Raw genomic sequence first — 23,619 nt, forward strand, 5'->3', positions numbered from 1 at the left:
TGTTCAGCCTCATTTGCTTGAAGAATACAGAAAAGCCCACTTTTCATACTCCTTTCCTTTTGCCTCTCGTTGTATTCTGAGCAATTCATTCATCTGTCACTACCTACACTCGCAGGCGCTGTGATGCAGAACCAATTAGTTTGCCCCTTGAAGATGAGATTGATTGTTTTCTTCTAAAATGATCTGGTCATCTAAATAAGAAAGGTTAAGAAAAGTTTTGAGATTGCCTTTTGTTTTGTCTCTGTAATTGGCCATAAATGTCAGAATGTAATAACTCCAACGTGTTGCTTTTATTTTTGGTGAGGTGAATTCTAAAACACAGTCCGAGTAATAATAATAATAATAATATTATTATTATTATATTCCTTTAGAGAATTAACCACTTCCCAGGAATGGGAGAGATCTGTCGAAAAGACTGTTTGGCAAGAAACATGTCCAAGTAAGTCACTTTCACCTTTTAAAAACAAACAAACCCAATATCTAACGCGCATGCATAAATATTACAACACCTGATTAGCGACTTATTTATCAACACTGTCCTCCAGGCACTCTCCTAGTCTAAGCTCTAGAGTGCTCAAGTGATGATTCCTCCCCCCCCCCCCCCCCCTGTTTTTTTTCTCCTCCTTCTCTCAGGATGATTAAAAGCCAGCCTCAGGAATACAGCTTCATTCCCAAAACCTGGATCTTCCCGGCAGAGTATACCCAGTTCCAGAACTACGTGAAGGAGCTTCGACGCAAACGGAAGCAAAAGACGTTCATCGTCAAGCCCGCGAACGGAGCAATGGGTCATGGGTAGGTCACAGTGCTTGAGTGCAGTCCACTTTGTGCACATGTGTGAAATAAGTTGCCATGGAAATAATATAACCGTTTTCGTAAATGGACCGCGAGGCCACGTTTGCTAGAAATCACTGTTATTTGTTGATTTATATTTAGCTTAGAGTTTTTGCTGTCTGTCTGACTCTGCTGCTGTTTCTTCTCCTCCTGTGACTTTATTTTCTACTCCTGTTTGACCAGTTTTCATCTATAGGGGTGTTCACACGGCAACTTTTACTCCGGTGTAGCACCGGGGCTGCCCCGGTAGAGCGTTCACACGGTACAAAGTTATACCGGTGTCGCCCCTGAAAGCTGCTTAAACCGGTGCAAATCTAACCCTGCTCGGGAGGGGGTTTAAGAAATTTACTCCGGAGTAAATGCTAGTTTGCGGGGCAGCACCGATATAAAACAGGACGTCTGAATGCTACAGGGGTAGACTCGCTACGCGTGAGGAGAGTTGATTACATACGGGCATTGCATAATTTGCATCCTGGTATTTTGCGCTTCCAAAATGGCGAATATCAACAACAACAGAACTGCGTGTCTTCCAGTGTTGCCAGATTGGGCGGTTTTAAGTGCATTTTGGTGGATTTGAACATATTTTGGGCTGGAAAACGTCAGCAGTATCTGGCAACACTGGTGTCTTCATCCACGTTGTTTTCCCGGCGCTTGGTGATGCCATGACAACCGGGAAAAGGAAGTACATTTTCACGCATGCGCGTATTTCATTTCCGCATTATTACTATCGTATAGCACGGTCGCAAAAACTGCCGTGTGAACGCAAGTGGGGCTGCACCGGTGCTAACACGCTTCTCTCTAGTAAGCAGGTTTGTGTGAACGCTCTACAAAATTTACACCGGTGTAAGATATATCGCAACAAAATACATCGGTGCAGCATCGATGCAAATATGTGCCGTGTGAACACCCCTATTTATATGTTGTTTAGTGTTAATTTTTAAACCGGTATGTAAATAATTGAACAGGCTAGCAAGGCGTTTGCTTTTAAAACAGTCCTTGTCTACATCACGATCTTTCATGCGTTACCGTTAGGCCTGCCGACCTACCTCGGATTCTGAAGTTGGTCACATGTTGATTGGAAGCTGCTAAATTGAATTAAAGTTTATCATATGGTATCGGATTTAGTGATGTTGTCAAATATCGAATCGTTACTGTAGGAATCAAAATCGTATATCATATGGAAGCCTGAAGTTTACACCACTAGTACAGTAGAGATGATAGAAATTTGATCATGTTTATATCCATGACAGCTTTAATTATCTTAACGGTAAGCATATTTTAAATATTAGCTGGCGTTGTGTGGAATATCAGATATATTCCATTCCGCTAGCATGATGTTGAACGAGTCAAAGACGAGTTCAGTGTCATGCTAGCTGAATTGAATATATGTGATGGACCATGGGTGGCAAATGGTACCTGCTACCGTTTGGCAAGGCATGCTGCAATACAGATGCGAGTGGGGAAGTCAAACTCGCATGGTTACCAGAGGACTAGCCCTCCCACTGTAACCCTAGCTGTATAGGCGAGAGGCCGAGGGCTATCGAAACGGAGATCGGCGCCACGCCGATAAGCCTTGGAGTTGGTTAGTACTGGGACAGGAGACTGCCTGGGAAGACCAGATTCTGGTGTGAGAGGGACTTTGACTTGACTTGACCATGGGTGGCACGGTGGTGTAGTGGTTAGCACTGTCGGCTCATAACAAGAAGGTTCTGGGTTCGAGCCCGGTGGCCGACGGGAGCCTTTCTGTGTGGAGTTTGCATGTTCTCTGTGTGGGTTTCCTCCGGGTGCTCCGGTTTCCCCAACAGTCCAAAGACATGCAGGTTAGGCTAATTGGTGGCTCTGAATTGAGCGTAGGTGTGAATGTGAGTGTGAATGGTTGTCTGTGTCTGTGTCAGCCCTGTGATGACCTGGCGACTTGTCCAGGGTGTACCCTGCCTCTCGCCCGTAGTCAGCTGGGATAGGCTCCAGCTTGCCTGCGACCCTGTAGAACAGGATAAGCGGTTACAGATAATGGATGGGTGATGTACCACGAAAAAGCCATTTATTATTATACATACCGTATTTATCCTAATAAACGCGCCCGGGCGCGATGCAAAACATGAAGGGGGAGCGTCAATTTCGACCCTTAAATGACAAAAATCGAACATGACAAAATCATTGGAATTTAAAACATATTTATTTTGAAACACATGAAAATACAGTTATATGTCCAAAAAGTCAATTAAACAATGTCCAGCTCGCTTATAAGGATAACATTGGTAAGTAAACTATTTGTAGTGACGTCACAATTCACGTCATCGTCGATGTTTATGAGCTCACAAAACAAAATGTCGTCCTCAAAACGATCCTTCACCGCTAGTTTTAAGTTAAAGGTTGTAGAACTGGCAGAGCAGAAAGGCAAACACTTAGCTGCAAAAACATTTAATGTTCACCATAAACGTGTACAAGAGTGGTGCAAACAAAAGGTACGTCTCCACCCGTATTGATATCCGCAGCAGAGTGAATGTCCGTATTTTATACTGTCCATGTTTACTAACGCGATTTCCGGTAAAAAAAAAAAAATCAGCGGTGAAATTGAACGTCTCTGTTGTGGTTTTTTGGATTTAAAGTTTGTTAAATGAAGAAAATGGTTGGTAAATACTATTCTAGCTCTGAAAATCGTGGAGGCGCGTCAAATAGGGAGGGCGCTTCTATAAGGATAAATACGGTACTCTCTTTTTTCCATTTTATCAATGTTCTTTGGTATGTTTTTCTCTTGTAAATATGCGTGAAGAATATCTCATGAGGTTTTGGTAGCATGTCAGCCCTGTGATGACCTGGCGACTTGTCCAGGGTGTACCCCGCCTTTCGCCCGTAGTCAGCTGGGATAGGCTCCAGCTCGCCTGCGACCCTGTAGGACAGGATAAAGCGGCTAGAGATAATGAGATGAGATGAGTTTTGGTAGCCTTTCGGGCGTTCAACGCATCTTTCTCTTTCCCGGTGAACACAGAAATGGTTCTGCACATGCACAGCAGAAAACTCTCTTACTGAATATTTGCATCAGCTCTGGCATGTGACGTCATGTCTTGACAACGTACAATATCGTAAACCATATTCAACGCTCATTCTCCATCGGCTAGTGACGTAATACATGTAGGATAAGCGATATGCTAACAATATTGCATGCTATCGAAGCAAATGAATGAAACCTGCTAGAAAGGAATAGAACATGTTTTTATTCCATGGAAAAAGTGTCCTGTATGAATAATAATTAGGCTTATGACATCAAAATGTAGTTTCTACAGAGCCTTTTGCTTGGGGTTTTATAATCATCACTTTCTATAAACTTGGCTTGTGTTTCATTTGTCCACCAGCAGATGGGGGTATTGACACATAAGAACAAGCAAATGAACCTCATAGATTTTTTTTTTTCCTCTTTTTTTTTTTTAAGTCATCCTTTAGCTATATGAATGTGCATTGCTTTTGGACGAATACTACAAGTAAGCCGGTATTTATTAAAACTAAGAGTCATCAAAGGTTGAATTATTGCAGCACGTTATGAAAGTGAAAGAAGATGAGCTTAACTCGGCCACTCGAAGGGGGGGGTAAGCGGGAGATTAAATTTGAAAACGCTCGGCGTGACGCAGGAAATGAAGTTATATCTTCCTCTGTAATTTATTTTCCAGTTGGAAAGCTAAACTCATTGTTTATGTCTGAGCTTAGGCATGTTAAATAAAAAGCACAGAGCATCAGAGGTGTAAAGGAGAGATCCCCACCGGTGCCAAATTAAACAGTTGGCTAAAGTGGGTTTTGATTATCTGCCATCAGAGCTCATCAATCATGTCATATGATTCGCCACTACAGCCGTAAACGACTCTAACCCCGTCCGGATGTAGTGCGGCTCAGGGGAATGGAGCCACATTTCAAAATGCTAAACATACAGACAAGAATATATGCTGTATCACTATGACTCGGATAAGTGGCCACGTTTGTGGTGTTATTGGTGTTGATTTGAGTTTTTATACATGGGTCTGTCTCAGAAACTGGGTGCTGTGGGGGTCCCCCACTAAATATACTCACAGTCAATAAACTATACGGTTTTGAATGGTGATGTTGGTTTTAGTTTGAAATAAAATAAATAATACAGATAAAACTAAATCTTTGATGTGAATATTCAGAATTTGGCAAAAATTCTGCACATTTGTGGAAAAATGGCGGCTTGATCTGGGACATGATAAACGGTTGACTGCATCGCATTCCGTTAAAAAGGTTGTAGTCCACTGAAAAGTCTACAGTTATCACTAATTCTATTTTAAGTTGCAACTTTATACACCTAAGGATTGGTGCGCTCACAGAATAATCATAACCGTAATAAAACATCATGCAAAATATTTGATCACCGTCGTAACTCCATTTTCCGCAGACCCAAAACCAATACGATCGTGTGTTTTGATCTAAACGGAAAGCCTCAGGGTCAAGGTCACGACCTCACCAAAAGCAGTAACTTAAAATCACTACACCATATAAAAATGTAGTTATAAATCTGCGATTTTGTTTTTTAAAATGAAAGCTGAAAGTTAGGTATAGAATACGTTTCTTACAGAATATGTTACGATGGTAGCTGGTCTTGTATGAATTTCTGAGCTATAAAATGAGTCGTGGTCTATTTTTTACCGTAGCGTGTTATTTGTGTGCGGGGAAGGACACACATTAACAATTTGCATGTGTAGAATGGAATTTTCCACTCCAACAGTTAGAAGTTGATCGTGCTTCCATTTGCGGTCTTTCTGTTACGCGGGTGATCTGTTCGGACGTTATCACTGAAAAGGTGAGTTTTGACAGTTTTATTTTGTTTTAGTCTTGCAGTATAAGGCAATAGAATGTTTATTTTTCATCTTGCTTTCATATTTCGTAGTGTTTGCGTATTTTTGGCCAATATTTTGCAACCATGGTCAATTTAGATCGAACTTTTGATAGAATCTACGGCCAGTCATTTTACCCCGCCCCCGCCTCGCGCTCCGTCCGGTGCGGTAGTGATGTCCCGTTGCTCGCGCGCCACAGCAGAGACCCGCGCGACCTTCAGCCGGTACAGTCGCTGTTCTTTTACCAGCGCCGTTATTCTCATCTTTCCGGTGTGTTCTTGATTTTTCCATTGTGTCCTATTTCTCCATATCAAATACCCAAACTGTATCATATTATTCATATTTAAGTGAATAATCAATTCAGTCATCATAACTTGGCGTTTTTAACCCAAGCAATCAAAAAGAGGAAATTTATTCAATATTTTCACTCATCTGTGAAGGAGGGGCTTTAATTCTTCATGATGGAGTTATTTTATATGGAAATCAATTTTACAAAAGCATTTGAATTGCAGTCAAAAACAATTTCCACAGTGGAGGCCGGATAAAGCAAGATGCTATCTTTATTCTTATTAAACAGGACAAACATTGAGTGTTAGGGAAATGCAAAAAAAAAAAAAGTAAAATTAGAAAATTTATTTTTTGACCATAATGTCCCAAATGAGAGACCAGTTTCTGAGACGGACCCATTTATATTTTTTCTTCAGCATTTTAAAATAAAAGGCTGTTTGCCCAAATAATAGAGAAAATGTTCTCTGAAGTATATCGAGGATATTTACGTAGTTGCGTGAAGATATGAAGTTCATCTTCGAGTGGTGAACATATTTCATGAGTGATATATTTTTCAACATGAGAAGTCAAACTTCATATCTTCGTGCCACCATGTAATGTTTTTTATATTATATGGACACATCCATACACAAATACGCAAGTTAATCAAAATAGTTTTAATTTTGAATTATTTCACCATTTTTGACAACATGCATCTAGTCAGCGGGAAAACACTGGGAGTGACGTCATCAGAGTCAAATATCGGGAAATGCGTCACTCAGATCCGTGATGTCTTTTCTATGAAAAATGCAAGTTTTTCAACATGAGAGAATAAACTTCATATCTTCAAGCGAATGTATGATTTTCTTTTTATTATATAGACACATTCACAAACAAAAAGTCCCTAAATTTATCAAAACAATTCATCGGTTTCCTCACGAGTGACCTATAGAGAGTTATGCCATGGTTTTGGGTCTCGATGTCCCGGATGTAGCTCACATGAAAAGTACGAGTGGTTTATTTCCCTGTAAAACACTCGTGTCCATATATTTAAAAATTAAAAAAAATATATATACACACACACACAGGCAGCACAGCGGTGTAGTGGTTAGCGCTGTCGCCTCACAGCAAGAAGGTCTGGGTTCGAGCCCCGTGGCCGGCGAGGGCCTTTCTGTGTGGAGTTTGCATGTTCTCCCCGTGTCCGCGTGGGTTTCCTCCGGGTGCTCCGGTTTCCCCCACAGTCCAAAGACATGCAGGTTAGGTTAACTGGTGACTCTAAATTGACCGTAGGTGTGAGTGTGAATGGTTGTCTGTGTCTATGTGTCAGCCCTGTGATGACCTGGCGACTTGTCCAGGATGTACCCCGCCTTTCGCCCGTAGTCAGCTGGGATAGGCTCCAGCTTGCCTGCGACCCTGTAGAAGGATAAAGCGGCTAGAGATAATGAGATGAGATGAGACACACACACACACGCAAGTGAGTGACGTGAATGATTGAAAATACTTTCAACACGAGAATATAAACTTCATATCTTCAAGCTGATGTGTGGTTTTTATTACATGACTCATTTGAATACTTGATTCTGATTGGTCAATTACGACATTCTGCAGTCTCTTATTTCTGTATAGCAGACCGTTGCTATAAGTGCAAGCAATAAAATAATTTTTAAATCAATATTTTGTTTCAAATTAAAGTATGTAACCATGTAATAAGCAGGATAATGTACAGCGGGCTGGTCATTATCACAAAATAATCCCCTTCAGGGTGATTCAAGACCCTTCGGTTTATTTTGAAATGATGTCCGTCTCACTGTACGTGTTGAAGTTAATGACAAAACCGCAGCTTGTCGTGTTAGGCCCCGGTCACACCGCCCGAACTTTGCTGGAGCGTTCCTGGAGCGGTGAAAAAAATTCATCACCGCTCGTAACCGTTCACCACCGTTTAACAAAAGTTGGCCCCCGTTAAAGCAACGCCGTATACGCTCGGCCACCGCTGATGTTTCTCGAGGGGCCCTCCTACCGCTCCGAAAGTTTTGAGCTGCACAAAATATTGCGAGCGGTGAGGAGGGGGCAATTTTCCGCCCCGGCAAAGTTCACCCCCGCTCCACCAACGCCCAGTCAAAGTTTGGCACCGCTAGACGCAAGTTCGTGGACGCTTGGGTCCGCTAGGCCAACGCAGAAATCTTGAACGCTGGACCACCGCTGCTTCGCCAGCGTTGCCCGGGCGGCGATTAAACGTTGCACAAACTTCGGTGGAGCGGTTGTAAACGTTTTACGAGCGGACACGGGGTTGCTGGAACGGTGTCGGGCATTGAAGCAGCTATCCATGGCGGCGATGAACTTTGGTTTGGCGTTGGTATAGAGGTGTCGGAGCGGGACCAGAATTTGGCTATAAATACGGGGAGAAATGGACCAGGAGCTCATTTGGAATCGAGCTGCCGTTGAGTTCAGACCTCATCTATATCGAATTTGCTCAAAGTTACAGTAAAACTGTATCACCATGGATGCTGAGAGACTTGCTATGATTGGTGCTAAACCAACTTTATACCCCCGCCGAGCCAAAGCACGCATGCGCAGAACGCCGCTATACCAATGCTCGTGTCACCGCTAAACCAATGCTCGCTACCGTTAAACCAACGCTAAAGCAATGCCGGCTTCAGCGGTGCACCGCTAAGCCAACGCCCGTGTTTTCGATTTTTTTCCCATTTTGTGCGCGGTGATGAGCGTTGTCGAAATTCGGCCCCTCCCTACCGTTCAAGGAACGCTCCAGCAAAGTTCGGGCGGTGTGACCGGGGCCTTACCGTGATTCTCTGTCCGGAAGACTTTCCCATGGCGGAAAACTTTCCGATTGCACCAAAACATTGACTCCTTTTAATAAACCTTAAATCAAAGTCTCTTTCCCGAAAACCTCACCACCTTCTCATCAGTGGCACGTTTTTATTTGCTAACTTTTAAATAAGAGCACGTTTTAAAAAAATATCTTAGCCTTTGACATGTGTGCAGAGTCCGTCATCCAGGTCCCTGTGAATGAGCTGTTACTATAGAAACGATACGAGCACATTAATATAGACTGGGGATTTAAAATTCCAGCCAGCACTCCAGTTCCAGGAAACTAATGAAGACATTTCTGACCAATCAGATTTAAGAATTTGACAGCGCTGTAGTATACGTTTATGTATTTTTCATTAGATTTATTTAACTCGTTATATTTAATTAAGTATCTAGTTTGGGATGCTGTGTGAGGTGCTTGTCAAGTGTTTTGTTCAATCTTTTGCCCTCGTAACAAGATTTAGATTTATGTTGATCTTCCCCAAATGAGTTGTGCCGGGCCAAGTATTCCACGTGTCAAGAGCAAGTGTTATGTTTAATTTAATTAGCGTATTAATCAGCTTATTTAATACTTTCTTTGATAAAAAGCCAAAGATTAAAACAAGCATGACCATTTTTGATGTATCATCGGAAGGTGGAGCACAGCAAGCGTAACACGTCTGACTCTAATAGGTTGCAGAACAAATGAACCGTAACTCACAAACCCTTTTCCCTCCACTTGCGAGTGGCTTAGTGCCGCAAACTTACAGCCTCGGCTAAACATTTCAAACTCATGTAAACCAGAGTGGGAAAAGCATACAACCAATTAAGCTAACCTTGCCTGATGTCAGTATATTTTACTGCCTGAAGAGGTTATTTTAAGGCCCCCTGTTTGTAAAATATCCACCAGTTCACTCCATCATGCATTCTTCCACCGGCGCATGTACTCATGACTGTGTGCCATAACGCCTGAGTGGCGGCGACAAGCTCCCCAAAGCAAATAAATGATTGCAGAGGCTGAAATGGTCCGTGATGTCTGATCCTATTAACCTGCGCCTAGTCATGGTCTAGAAACCAGCACCAGAGGCAGTCAACGTAATAAACCCCAGCCTTTTTGTTACACTACAGAGATTCATATTCAGTACGAGCACACAAAACAGTTCCTTAAATATGTATTTCAGGAACGTTTCCCTGGGAAATAAATAAATCGTATACGTGTATTTTCTCTTGCAGTATATCTTTGATTCGGAATTGTGAAAAACTCCCGGCACAAGACCACTTTATCGTGCAGGAGTACTTGGACAAGCCCTTTTTAATGGAGGGATACAAGTTTGACCTGCGCATTTACATCCTGGTCACTTCCTGCGACCCTTTAAGGATCTTCCTGTACAATGACGGCTTGGTGCGGATGGGGACGGAGAAGTATCATACGCCGAACGAGTCCAACCTGGTGAGAATGCCACGTATCGTCAGAGCAGTGTGAATATTTGGCTTAATATTTCCTTCCAGCAGTTCTTTGTTAAATTAGACACCTTCTGATATGCGATATTGCCACTGGCTTTATAGGACCGAAGCATGCGTAATGGAAATAGGACTATTATCAGAAGATCATCTGGATACAATTATAGTGTGATATTAAGTGTGACCACAGCCATGCAAATAAAGCATACAAACCTCGTTTGTTGTTAATAGGCCAACAAATCTTTTGTAATGGATGCTAACGGTTGCTGCTTAAGCTGATTTCTTTTCTGCCCCCCCCCCCTTTCTTTCAGAGTCAGCTATACATGCACCTGACGAATTACTCCGTCAACAAACACAACGAGAATTTTGAGCGCGATGAGACCGTAGACAAAGGCAGCAAGAGGTCCATCGGCTGGTTCACCGAATTTCTCCGCATCAACAACTACGACGTCACCAAATTCTGGGGCGACGTTTCCGTAAGTCCGCTTGCTGCATTACCAGATGATGTGTGTGACGGTCTGGAGGAACCCTTGACGTGGTGAAATGTTGACTGTGGCTCTGCTGAACTGAAATACGTTCCTCTTTCACACACATCTCAACCACAAACAAAATGATGGCATTTTAAGTAAAATTATAGCATCTGGTTACCCCCTGAAGTGGAGCAACTTGCACTTAAAGATTCTCTTCCAGCAACAGCATCATGGATGTTTTGACAGCCAGTATTTGATTACAAAGTGATTGATTAAACATTTGCCTGTAGTATATCACTATCTGAGGATTTGATTAAAGCTTGACATTCACTGCATGAAGAACTCACACTTCGCTAGAGAGGATCTTTAAGCAGACTGCCTGTTTTTACAAAAACGCTCATTAAACTGGCTCTCCTTACCCGACAGGATCTTTGTAGGCAGACAGCTGAGACAAAGCTAGAAAGAAACAACATGTATATCACACCACGAGTTGGCCTAGTGGTTAGAGTGTCCTTCTGTCGATCAGAAGATCGTGGGTTTTACTCACGGTCGGGTCATACCAAAGGCCATCATAAAAATCGAACCTACTGCCGTCTGGCAAGGCACGCTGCAATACAGATGCGAGTGGGAAGTCAAACTCTCGCAGTTACTAGAGGACTTAACCCCCCCCCACTGTAACCCTAGCTACGTATACTACCGTTCAAAAGTTTGGGGTCACCCAGACAATTTTGTGTTTTCCATGAAAAGTCACACTTTTATTTCCCACCATAAGTCGTCAAATGAATAGAAAATATAGTCGAGACATTTTTCTGGCCATTTTGAGCATTTAATCGACCCCACAAATGTGATGCTCCAGAAACTCAATCTGCTCAAAGGAAGGTCAGTTTTATAGCTTCTCTAAAGAGCTCAACTGTTTTCAGCTGTGCTAACATGATTGTACAAGGGTTTTCTAATCATCCATTAGCCTTCTGAGGCAATGAGCAAACACATTGTACCATTAGAACACTGGAGTGATAGGTGGTGTTTACATTAGACCGTATCGTTTTCGTTGCGGATGCACTGTCCGTGCACATTAAAACGCCGGGAAACGACTCCACAGGTGGAACAATTTGAATCCGCCAGGGCCCACGTATTCAACCCAGTACGTATCTGGTCCGGTGCTGTGTAAACATTGAGGAACGAGGATACGCAGTGCTGAGCTCTAGCTGACATCGTCATTGGACAACGTCACTGTGACATCCACCTTCCTGATTCGCTGGCGTTGGTCATGCCACGTTGGTCATGTGACGCGACTGCTGAAAAACGGCGCGGACTTCACTTCCTGCTATTTGCGTGTGTACGCGAATCGTTTTAAAAACGTTAATCTGATGATCCGCTGATACGAAATAATGTAAACAGGGCCATAGTTGCTGGAAATGGGCCTCTATACACCTATGGAGATATTGCACCAAAAACCAGACATTTGCAGCTAGAATAGTCATTTAGCACATTAGCAATGTATAGAGTGGATTTCTGATTAGTTTAAAGTGATCTTCATTGAAAAGAACAGTGCTTTTCTTTCAAAAATAAGGACATTTCAAAGTGACCCCAAACTTTTGAACGGTAGTGTATGTAATATGCCAGAGGCCAAGGGCTACGGAAACGGAGATCGGTGCCATCCTATACACCACATGGCATGGGAAGGACTTTTTTATATATATATATATATATATATATATATATATATATATATAAATAATCAAAAAATTCCTGTGTAAGGATTGGCCAAGGATGGCTCATGTGACATAACATTAAGCAAAAAAATATGGATATGTGTGAGTCAGTCATGGTGTATCTTGCCCTGTGTCCGAAACCACTCACTCGCTCACTACTCCCTACTCACTATATAGGGAATTACTATATAGAGGACTATATAGTGAGCTCATTGGTAAAATGAGAACACTTTCGGACGCTACTCCACCACGCCGTTATTTACGTCCTTACTGTCGCACAATTAAAACGTGCCAGATCAGTCGGCTGGCGGGTTTTCATTCAAAATAATAAATACGTGCATGTGTTTTTGTGATAAATCCATATCATACCGAGCGTATTTCCCGCATTAATAAATACTTTGTGTCTGCTGCATCTTTCAGTTCTTTTAAATCAAGGCTGAATCCTTTCCTTCTTCGCTGCCTTTTATTAAATCAAATTCGAGGCTTTTGATTTGATTTCTTTCAGCGCGACCGCAATGCATGATGGGATATATCGCTGGGTTAGTGACCATCGGTTGTACACTACTTTTCATGATGCATTGTGGGATACTTTGAGTGCAGTGTACAGGGTGTGATAATTCTCACTATACATTCGGACAGCGCTACAAAATGGAAAACTCACTCTATAGTGAGTAGGGAGCGATTTCGGATGCAGGGCTGGATATACTAGCCTGGGCCCGCCTATCCTAAGCGTGACGCAACACGGGGGGCTGTTGCGAACTTAGTCTGGCAAGGCAAGCTATCTCCAGCTCTTCCAAGCTCCCGAAAAATCGGGAGCCAATCAACTTTGAGCATCTCCAACGGCCCTGGGTAGAGGCGTGTTCAAGGCAGCGACGTAGTAGAACTGCGACCAGAAGCCACAGATTGTTTACAGAATCTATGCTGGAAGCGCTTCATTCACTAGAAACATTATGAACATGGAGCAGCGGCAAGCCTTTGACACAGCGGTAGATGCTGTATTGAAAGCATTCAACGGGAAGTTCTCATTGAAAACGGAGCAAAGAGCAGCCCTGGAGGTATTTATCTTCTTCCTGTTACTCAAGCAGTTTCCGTCGCGTCACATACGTCAGAGGAAAGAGTGATGCGATTGGTTTAAGCGTCGTCACAGCCTTTTCTGGCTTCGACCAGTAGCAAACTGAGGCATTTCAGGGAGGCGGGTCAACCACGTACTTTGGGAAACGGTTGGGCTTAATATCTGTGCCAGACCAATGCTCGCAGAGCCAGACTAGGATATACCATGAACCGACATCACAATTTCAAGCTATACGGTCGACTCGAGTCACAGCTGTGGCTCCGCGAGCGTGTGTGTGTAGATCTATGTATTATCATGCCTAGAGAGGCAGGTGATGGCGTAGTAGCTAGATAAATTAAAAAAAAAAAAAAAAAGCAATAGCATGGTACATTGCATATGCACAGGTCAAAGGTCGCTCTGACATAAACAACAAACATGGATGCTTCCAGTGAGTTTATGCTGAGATTCAATCTTAATATTTTTTGATGAGGGACGTAAATCAAATATACCATGCATTTAGCTGAAACCGGAGTATTTTTTACTCTTTGGAAGTTTTCCCAGAGTGCCTCACATAAGTGAGGTGTGTGTGTTGTTTTTTCCTTTCCTTTTTTTTCACCATTTAACACATTGCAGTTCACAGAAAATGTGCATTTTGTTTTTTATACACCCGTGTTGACGGTGCATGTTGAATTAAAACGGTCTTGCGGACGGCTGTATATTTAGCCTGATCTGTCATCATGAAACGTCCATTGTTATTTCAATCAAAAATGCCCATATGTTTCTGTGTAGCCACTTTAGCCTGACGTTTTGGCTACATGCTATTTCACTTTACCCTTTTTACCCCCCAGGGAACTTTCTCGTCTGTGTTTTTATTTCAGACTGCAGTTTGAGCTGTCATTCTTTTTTTTTTTTTCCTTGCTGTTCTATTTTCGTCCTGTGCTTGTGTTTTACTAGCTCATCTGTCAGCACTGCAGTGTCTCAGTGCAGCGTTCCTACCTTCAGTAGACGGCCTCAACCTGTCCCACTCATGTAACTGCCCTTCACCTCTCTGACACTCGTGAAGATGTGAATACGCAGCCGTTAGCAATCCTGCTTTCCCGTTGTCTTTTGCTAGCCTGCTTTACCAGGTTGAAAATCCTGCTGGATTTTGTAATTGACCAGCAAATATCGCCTTTTTTACTCCTCCCTGCATGTCTTTTTGTCTTCTGCTTAGATACGTTGTAGATTCTGTTCTCATTTGGCTCGTTCTATTATTTAGTATATTCATATCAAGTTCTCATGCCAGCTAAAAAAAAGCTATTCGCTGTTTCACTAGGCTCGTTTGCTCCAGAAAAGAGGAATATTCTTGCGAGTCGTGAATGCGACACTCGCCACGTTTTCGCCATGTGGCTGGTTCTTGCTGTTGTTTTAAGCATTTATTCCTCCTCGTCCTGTTTAAACTTGAAACCGAGAACGGCGGACAAATTACTGTATATACTCGTTAACTAGCCCACAGGGCAAGTCCACATTTTGCTTGCCTGAAAAAAATGGCAGTCTAGCAAATGGCACCTCATGTAATTTAACCCAAATGCATGACGAGCCAGTTAGCAGACCGGTTCTTTAAAGGAAAATTCCACCTGAGACACAGTAAATCTGTTCATATTGGAACACTTGTCCTGTGCTTTGTGATTCTGGTGCTAATTTGTTGGTTAGTTCTGTATTCCTGTGAGTAGTTAGTTAGTGCGTCTTTTTTCAGTCACCATTTTCCAGCAGCGTTCAATTTCATATTAATGAGAAATCAGATGTAGAAATAGTGGAGACAGTAAACATTGGGCTCAGAGTTCCAGAATGCAATAACTGTTACTACACCGAGACAGTTAAGTTATTCCATGAAATCGAGTCGGACGTGAGCTGATGGCCTACTTGGTGCTACGCGCCTCGTCGGCTATAAGCCACGTACGACGAGATTGAGCGGAATAACTGTTTTATTCTATCCACATTCACTGGATTTTGAGAAACGGAGCATTTTTATTTTTTGAAAATTCGATAAATAAAAGCTTTCATAGGGCGGCACGGTAGTGTAGTGGTTAGTGCTGTCGCCTCACAGCAAGAAGGTCCGGGTTCGAGCCCCGTGGCCGGCGAGGGCCTTTCTGTGTAGAGTTTGCATGTTGTCCGCGTGGGTTTCCTCCGGGTGCTCCGGTTTCCCCCACAGTCCAAAGACATGCAGGTTAGGTTAACTGGTGACTCTAAATTGAGCGTAGGTGTGAATGTGAGTGTGAATGGTTGTCTGTGTCTATGTGTCAGCCCTGTGATGACCTGGCGACTTGTCCAGGGTGTACCCCGCCTTTCGCCCGTAGTCAGCTGGGATAGGCTCCAGCTTGCCTGCGACCCTGTAGAACAGGATAAAGCGGCTAGAGATAATGAGATGAGATGAAAAGCTTTTATACAACACGTCCGACAAAATCATTCCCGCTTAGAATGTAAATAAACCGGCGATACGACACTAGCAATCTGTGAAAAATGCGAAAATAATAATTCTTGAAAAATGAAAAAAGAGACACCTTTTTATTCCATATTTTGCTTTGTATTTTTTCGAGTAGAGTTTTTATTTCGTCCTTGGTTGGTTCAGCAACACGCTCCGCCACTTTTTGTTTTTCTCTACTCACGGTATATAGCTGATATCCTAATAGCAGAGTAGCCAATCAGAGCGTGCGATTGCTCATATCCAGTGAATGTGGATAGGATAATATGTATTATTTTCCAATAACAACATGGCCCGAAGTGTGTTATTCCCCTTATACCATGGCATATTACTTAATGTAGGCAAGAGGAACTGAATTCACACAGCTGAGAGCCTGGAAAGAAAACCCATCATTTTCAAAGACAATTTCAAAGCGCACACACACACATCTCAGCACTCAGTACTGTTCTTGCAGCAAACTGAAACTCCACACATGACGCATTGTTGTTTTGCGTGTTATTTTTTACTATTGCACTTGTAAATCCATATTCAAAAAATGTTTTGGGATTTTTTTTTTTTTTTGTGCTCGGTTTCTGGATTTCTGTTGTTCTAGTGAGTCAATCAGTGTGTTGCTGAGGAGCTAGTAGATGGATGTGGCCTTTTTTTCTTTTTTTTTTTGCTGAACTCCTACGCTACTGCAGCATGTCAGGGTAGTGAAAAATAATAAAATGGCACGTTCAGTCCTAATTTAAATGTGAATAACTTGCTTGATTTGACTCCCTTTTCAAACAAATAGCACAAAAAAATCCTTTTTAGTGATACTACTTTGTGATATTGGTAATATTAATTTGTAAAATGATAAAAGAGGAGATTGCGTTTCTCCCATGACCCTGTTTGTAAAACGAACAACCCCACGTGAGGTTGCGACTCCTAGTTTGCTCATGTTTTCCATGCATAATTTGTGTTAATCCTTTAGCCCTTCTTGAGCATCGTTTTCTGACCGCAGGAATCTGTTGGCTGGATATTTTTACTTGGTGGACTTTTCCTAACTGCTGGGACTGATGTGAGACTACCAGCACTAACGTTTTATCCTCACTGAGAATCACTACCCAAATAACATATGGTCAGCGGTGGTCCTCTGGTGCTTCCTTTCCATTGGTGGATTCATTACATTAATGTGGGGGGGTTGACACATTGTGCACAGCAACAGATGGACTGTAGTCAGTAATTGTATACTGGAAAAAAATGCACCAATATGGCAGGCTTACTTGATACAATGGTCAATGAGCGTAGATACAAGTTGGGTATACCTGATACACTGGCAGCTCAGTGACTAATTATTTTATGCACAGGAAACATGCTGATGTAACGATTCACCCAGCTCACAATTTGATTCAGTTCACAATATTTGGTTCATGATTTCGATTTTCCCACGATATTTTTGAAAAAAAAAAAAAAGTTAAATGAAGAGAATTTTATTCCCCAAAACTGCAACGTTTGTTTTCCTGTTCTTTATCAAATTAAAGCTAGACTGCCTTTCAGATTTTTCAAGTGTAGGTCATAAAAAGAATTTTCCCCGACACCCAATTATTTTTGTTTAGTGGACTGAATTCAAGTCACAAATTTCCAGTTTTATTTTAAATAGAACAATTAATGAATTTACAGCCATGTGGCCCTAAATTCTCCGCTATTTTTTTTTTCCTGCTTCACCGTGACCCAATTCAAAATACTACGTCATGCATGACGTGGTGGGCTTTCCCTGTTTGCGCAAGGCATTGTGGGATACAAATTTGAAACAGGAGAGAAAAATGGAGGATGCGAATGAAACGTGAAAGCCCGACTACAGTTACGGAAAGTGAGAAGAAAAGATGTTGTGAAGGAAAGGAAACGCAGGACCAAACTAATAAATAAATATCGGCGGTCAGCGAGCACCTCGGTGTGATCAGCTGTTCGTTTAGCGACAGAATGATGGAACAGTCAGTGCACGGTCAAGGTAAACCTGTAGATGGCAGTAATGCAACACTGTGGATGCCAGCTGCTGTAAGACCCAAAAGAAGGTAAACCTGCGCATGCGCACACGGACTTCCTCTGTCTGCTTGACTGCACGAAGCGAGCGATTTCATGCACATTATTTGCTCAAGAATCCCCTCAAATTAAATAACTTCCCAGTCACAGAATGGCCCGATTATTTTGTGAGATGTTACAGAAATAAACATCACAATGACCAAATTTCAGAGGGAACTAAATTTCACTGATTTTATGAAATATAAAGGCCGTCTCGCTTTAAATATTCCTTTTGTTAAAGGAAAAAAAAACCCTTTCATTTTCTTAATAACCTTTCATTTTCTTAATATAATAGCCTATAAACTAAAATACTCCTTTTATTAAAAATGGGATAAAATACTAACAGTTAGGCCTTTTCTTAATAAACATTTATGAACACTTGTACTACATCCATTTTCTTTTGCTTTCGGTAGTCTGCACTGATTTCTTGATAAAATCTGTTTGTATAGCCAATCGCACAGCACCTCATATCATCTCATTATCTCTCGCCACTTTATCCTGTTCTACAGGGTCGCAGGCAAGCTGGAGCCTATCCCAGCTGACTACGGGCGAAAGGCGGGGTACACCCTGGACAAGTCGCCAGGTCATCACAGGGCTGACACATAGACACAGACAACCATTCACACTCACATTCACACCTACGGTCAATTTAGAGTCACCAGTTAACCTAACCTGCATGTCTTTGGACTGTGGAGGAAACCGGAGCACCCGGAGGAAACCCACGCGGACACGGGGAGAACATGCAAACTCCACACAGAAAGGCCCTCGCCGGCCACGGGGCTCGAACCCAGACCTTCTTGCTGTGGGGCGACAGCGCTAACCACTACACCACCGTGCCGCCCCGTACAGCAGCTCTTTCCCATTTTAGATCTGTTTTTTTGTGTTGCTGTTTTCGCAGCATTAGAGCTGTGTTACTTCTGCCTATGATGAAGTTGCGTCTGTTCCCTCTGTTGTATGCAATTGCTCTGCAGTCTAATTGATGCAGTTACAACTAGGAAAACCTAAGAGACTACGCAGCTTAATAAACGTGGCTCATCAATTCAAATCGTAATGAATTTGTACCGCGATTTATCATCATACGGTACATTGTTACATGCCTGTGACATACACAGTGATATAAATACATTCCCAACCAGAACCACCTACCCCCAAACAGACCTTGATGATGAAAGACCAAAGAACCCAACACTCACAATTCAGTCCTTCTGCTCTGTACTCAGTAGGTGAAAACACAGTGTTGCTTCAGCTGAACAATTTCGTTTTTGTAAATAGCGGTCCGAAAAGAATTTGGGGTGGGGCGTGTTATTGATTGATTGAAAATGTTAAAAATCATTCATTTAGAAATGTCTAGTGGCAATTCTGTTATGATTTCCTGTTAGGACACAGTGAAGGAGAATTCATTATTGCTGCTAAATGGTGATGCTAATGATTTGATCTGTACGTGATTCACACCTACATTTATCTTCATTAAACTTGCTATTCACATGACCTCGAAGTCAGGAGATGTGATTTGGTGTGGAAATAGTCCTACTTTAAGACTGAATTTGAATTGTGTGTGATTCTTGTTGTGTGTGTTTTTTTTTTTGTTGTTCTTACGGCAGGAGCTGGTGGTGAAGACACTGATCGTGGCCGAGCCTCATGTGCTCCATGCGTACCGTATGTGCCGTCCTGGACAACCGCCAGGGAGCGACAGCATCTGCTTCGAGGTCCTCGGCTTTGACATCATCCTCGACCGCAAACTCAAGCCGTGGCTGCTGGAGGTGCAGTAGTTGTTGTTATTCTGTTTTGTTGCTCTTAGATTTCCATTCTTGATTTTTGCAGAAAAAATGAAAACGTGTACTGTAGGGGGCGGGTCCCGAGTATGTGATTTTAATTTGATTTTTTGACTTATTAGCTTTGCCATAGCAAGATCTATATATGTACATACATTATGGCTGGGAACCCACTACAGCTTGCGCCAATTACGGTGGCCCCATTGTACCGAATCTGCATGTCTTTGAACTGTGGGGGGAAACTAGAGCACCTGGACATGGGAGAACATGCAAACTCCACACAGAAAGGCCCGTCGGCTGCGAGGCTCGAACCCGGAACCTTCTTGCTGTGAGGCGACAGTGATGACCACTACACCACTGTGCCGTATGTGTTTGTGGAGGTGGGGCAGGTGCGAGAGCGACAGATTGCGGTTAATGTGAACATCAGTGATGTGTACTCCGTTTCGATCCTAAGCTCAGCATACTGTCCGTGTGGAGGTTTTCATGTTCTCCTCCGTGTCTGTGTGGGTTTCGGCTGGGAGCTCTGGTTTCCTCGCGCCTTCTAGAAACATGGTGGTAGGTGGACTGGGTATGCTAAATTGCCCCCAGGTGTGAATGAGCACGTGATGGCATCCCGGCCACTCAATCTCATCGCACCCAGTGTTCTTGGGATTGGCTCCGAGTCCAGTCTGAACCTGATGAGGATAAAGCACCACTGAAGGTGAATGAATGAACACAAGTCTCAATCCCAAACGGCTTTCCATAATACTATAGATGAAAGTCTTCCGGATTTACCCGGAAATCCAGATATTTGACAAAACTCTTGAAAATCTCCAGTTTTCCGAATGGAGAAATTTTATTTTTTGGATTTTTCGCATTCCTAGACGCGGCGTAATACTTCGCATCGTCCTTGCATGGGCGCGGTCCTTAAATAGCCTAAACATAGTTCATTGATTAAAGACAGGTGTTCTTTGTTAACGGTGCGCGTGCCGGAGCTCGTTAGGTGTACGCGTCCAAGGCACGCCTTCAGGTGCACGAGCTAAGGCGCGCAGGACTGACACCGTTCTACGCAAGCGCAACACAATCGCACTAGAAAGCGTGTTCAAGCTGCCAGTGTAGCTGCAGTCTTTTTAGTCATGAATTACAAGCATTTCCTCTTGTGTTAATAATTCACCATGTCAAAACAAGCAAAACTTTCCTCCTTCTTTCGACGTGAAGAGAGGTCAGCAATTTATTATATATCTTTTCCATCAAAGTTGCATTTTGTGGTTTCGAAGCTAAGTTTTAGTGCCGTTTCTAGAACACAACATCAAGAAACCGTGGAAGAAACAGCAATAATGGAAGAGCCGGTTTCTAAGCTGCCTAAAACTAGCAATGGGAATTATTTTTTGTTACATAATGTACTCAGGCTGCCAGTCAGTGTGTCTCACACACACACCCTGAAAACTCCTAGCTACGCCCCTGATTTATGAGAAATGTGGTCTTCATTGGTGTGTTTAAATTTACAGACAATACGAACTAATGTAAACAATTGGCTTCAACTCGCATAAATCTGAATTGGAAATGTTTAGTTCACTTTAGCGTCTGCAAACGCACAACTCTACTAAAAGATTGATGAATGAGGCTCAACGTCCCCAACATTGAAACCTGAAAGCTTTAGAAACTCGAACAGACCTTTACTTTTTAACAGCACTGTTTTGGGATTTTGCTGAGTTTACCTTCAACTGTCTGATTTTTTTTCAAAGTAATGAACTGTGTAGCAGGAAAATCACCGCGTTTTCTAAATGCACTCCTGAAAATTACTCATTAACTCGGGGAATTAAATTTGATATTTTTGACATGTTAATCATTAATCTACATGAAAGAGAAACGCTTAAAAGTTATAACTTGTTTTAGTGAAAATAAGTACTAAAATGCACTAGAAGGCAGGGTTTTGCGTGTTACGTTATTAAAATATGGCCCTTTTCCACTACCCTTTTTCAGCTCACTTCAGCCCGACACGGCTCGCGTTTCGACTACCTCAGAGCAGCGCGACTCAGCTCGCTTCAGCCTTACTCAGCACCCAAAACTCGCACGGTTTTGGAGTGGGGCTGAAGCGAGCCAAACCGAGCCGAGTGGGGCTAGGGGCGTGAGGGGAGACTCCCCTGTGCACTGATTGGTGAGGAGGAGTGTCCTCACATGCCCACACGCCCCGCGAGCACGCTGGGATCTGTAAACACCGTAAACCCGGAAGAAGAAGAATTACGAGAATTTCTGAAGCCTTATGCGCCTCGCCTCATCTATACGCTCTTGCCAGTATCTGTTGGCGTTGTCGGTGACAACAAGCCACAGCACCAAGACCAGCAACACCAACGACTCCATGTTTATCGTTTACTATCCGGGTCGTGAGACTACCGCTTAAAAGATCACTGATGTCACTGTTTGCGCCGCCTAACGACATCTTGTGATGTCCACCCACTTTCGCTAACTCCACCCAATGTGTCCACCCACTTCCAGCCAGCACGGTTCAGCGCGGTTGTAGTCGAAATGCAACCCCAACAGCCCCGCTCGGCTCGACTCAGCCCAACTTAGCACGGCACGGCTCAGCCCAACTCCGCCACGTTGGTAGTGGAAAAGCGGCAATATTTTCGGGGGACATTCCCCCCCCCCCCCCCCCCCCCCCCCCCCCCTTAGTTTGACTTTCAAAAGTTCAGGATTTTTTTTTTCTTTGCTCCACTTTCATCTCTAATAATACCCTAGAAGCCAGTATATGGGGGAACACTGCATAAAGCAGTATTTATACTAAACGTCATAAAGCCATTTGGCCTCCAGTTTTTTGTTTGGTTTATCCCTCATCCAGTTTTTCTAGTATTACTCAACGCACATGACAAATTGTCGCAGCCCAGAATCTGTTTAAAGAATTTGACGCGCAAGCATCTCTGACAAAGTCTCTCTCTGTCGATCTAATCACGGTGAGAAGAGTTCAGTACAGCCGCTCAGGTGTGTCCTCTCGAACACCTGTCCTAAAATAATCTGATAAAACTAAAAGGTCTTACAAATACACTGTACTCTATTTCAATAGAGTTTTAAATAGCGGAAATAATATACTAGATAGTTATAGATAGTATTGTAACATATCTGGATGTAATGCACTAGATACCAATCACGAATATTTAAGTTATTCCACGAAATCGAGTCGTACGTGAGCTCATCTCATTATCTCTAGCCGCTTTATCCTGTTCTACAGGGTCGCAGGCAAGCTGGAGCCTATCCCAGCTGACTACGGGCGAAAGGCGGGGTACACCCTGGACAAGTCGCCAGGTCATCACAGGGCTGACACATAGACACAGACAACCATTCACACTCACATTCACACCTACGCTCAATTTAGAGTCACCAGTTAACCTAACCTGCATGTCTTTGGACTGTGGGGGAAACCGGAGCACCCGGAGGAAACCCACGCGGACACGGGGAGAACATGCAAACTCCGCACAGAAAGGCCCTCGCCGGCCCCGGGGCTCAAACCCGGACCTTCTTGCTGTGAGGCGACAGCGCTAACCACTACACCACCGTGCCGCCCCTCATACATGAGCTGATAGCAGCTATAAACCACGTATGATGAGATTGAGTCGAATAACTGTTTTATTCTGTCCACATTCACTGGATTTTGAGAAACGGAGCATTTTTATTTTTTGCAAATTTGATAAATAAAAACTTTTATACAAAACGTCCAACCAAATCATTTCCGCTTGGAATGTAAACGAACCGGTGAAATGACAGGAGCAATTTGTGAAACATACTTTTAATAATAATTCTTGAAAAGTTAAAAGATACTTTCTTACCATCAAATAATTTTATTCCATATTTTGTTGCCTTTTCTTTTTTTTTTTGTATTTTTTTGGGGTTTTCTTCTTCATTAGGGTTTTTTTGGCGGTTTGCAAACCAAC

At 42.9% G+C, this 23,619-nt stretch overlaps 1 protein-coding gene across 1 annotated transcript in view; it reads left to right on the forward strand.

Annotated features, from left to right (window-relative positions):
- Positions 1-23,619, forward strand: part of ttll7 (tubulin tyrosine ligase-like family, member 7) — a 184,839-nt gene that overhangs the window by 89,909 nt on the left and 71,311 nt on the right. The window contains exons 5-9 of the mRNA XM_060941574.1: positions 372-439; positions 634-792; positions 9,978-10,194; positions 10,517-10,681; positions 19,544-19,702. Of these exons, the coding sequence (XP_060797557.1) occupies positions 372-439; positions 634-792; positions 9,978-10,194; positions 10,517-10,681; positions 19,544-19,702 (768 nt within the window). The remainder of the gene's footprint in view (positions 1-371; positions 440-633; positions 793-9,977; positions 10,195-10,516; positions 10,682-19,543; positions 19,703-23,619) is intronic.

This window comes from Neoarius graeffei, chromosome 15, assembly GCF_027579695.1.
Source record: "Neoarius graeffei isolate fNeoGra1 chromosome 15, fNeoGra1.pri, whole genome shotgun sequence".
NCBI lineage: Eukaryota > Metazoa > Chordata > Actinopteri > Siluriformes > Ariidae > Neoarius > Neoarius graeffei.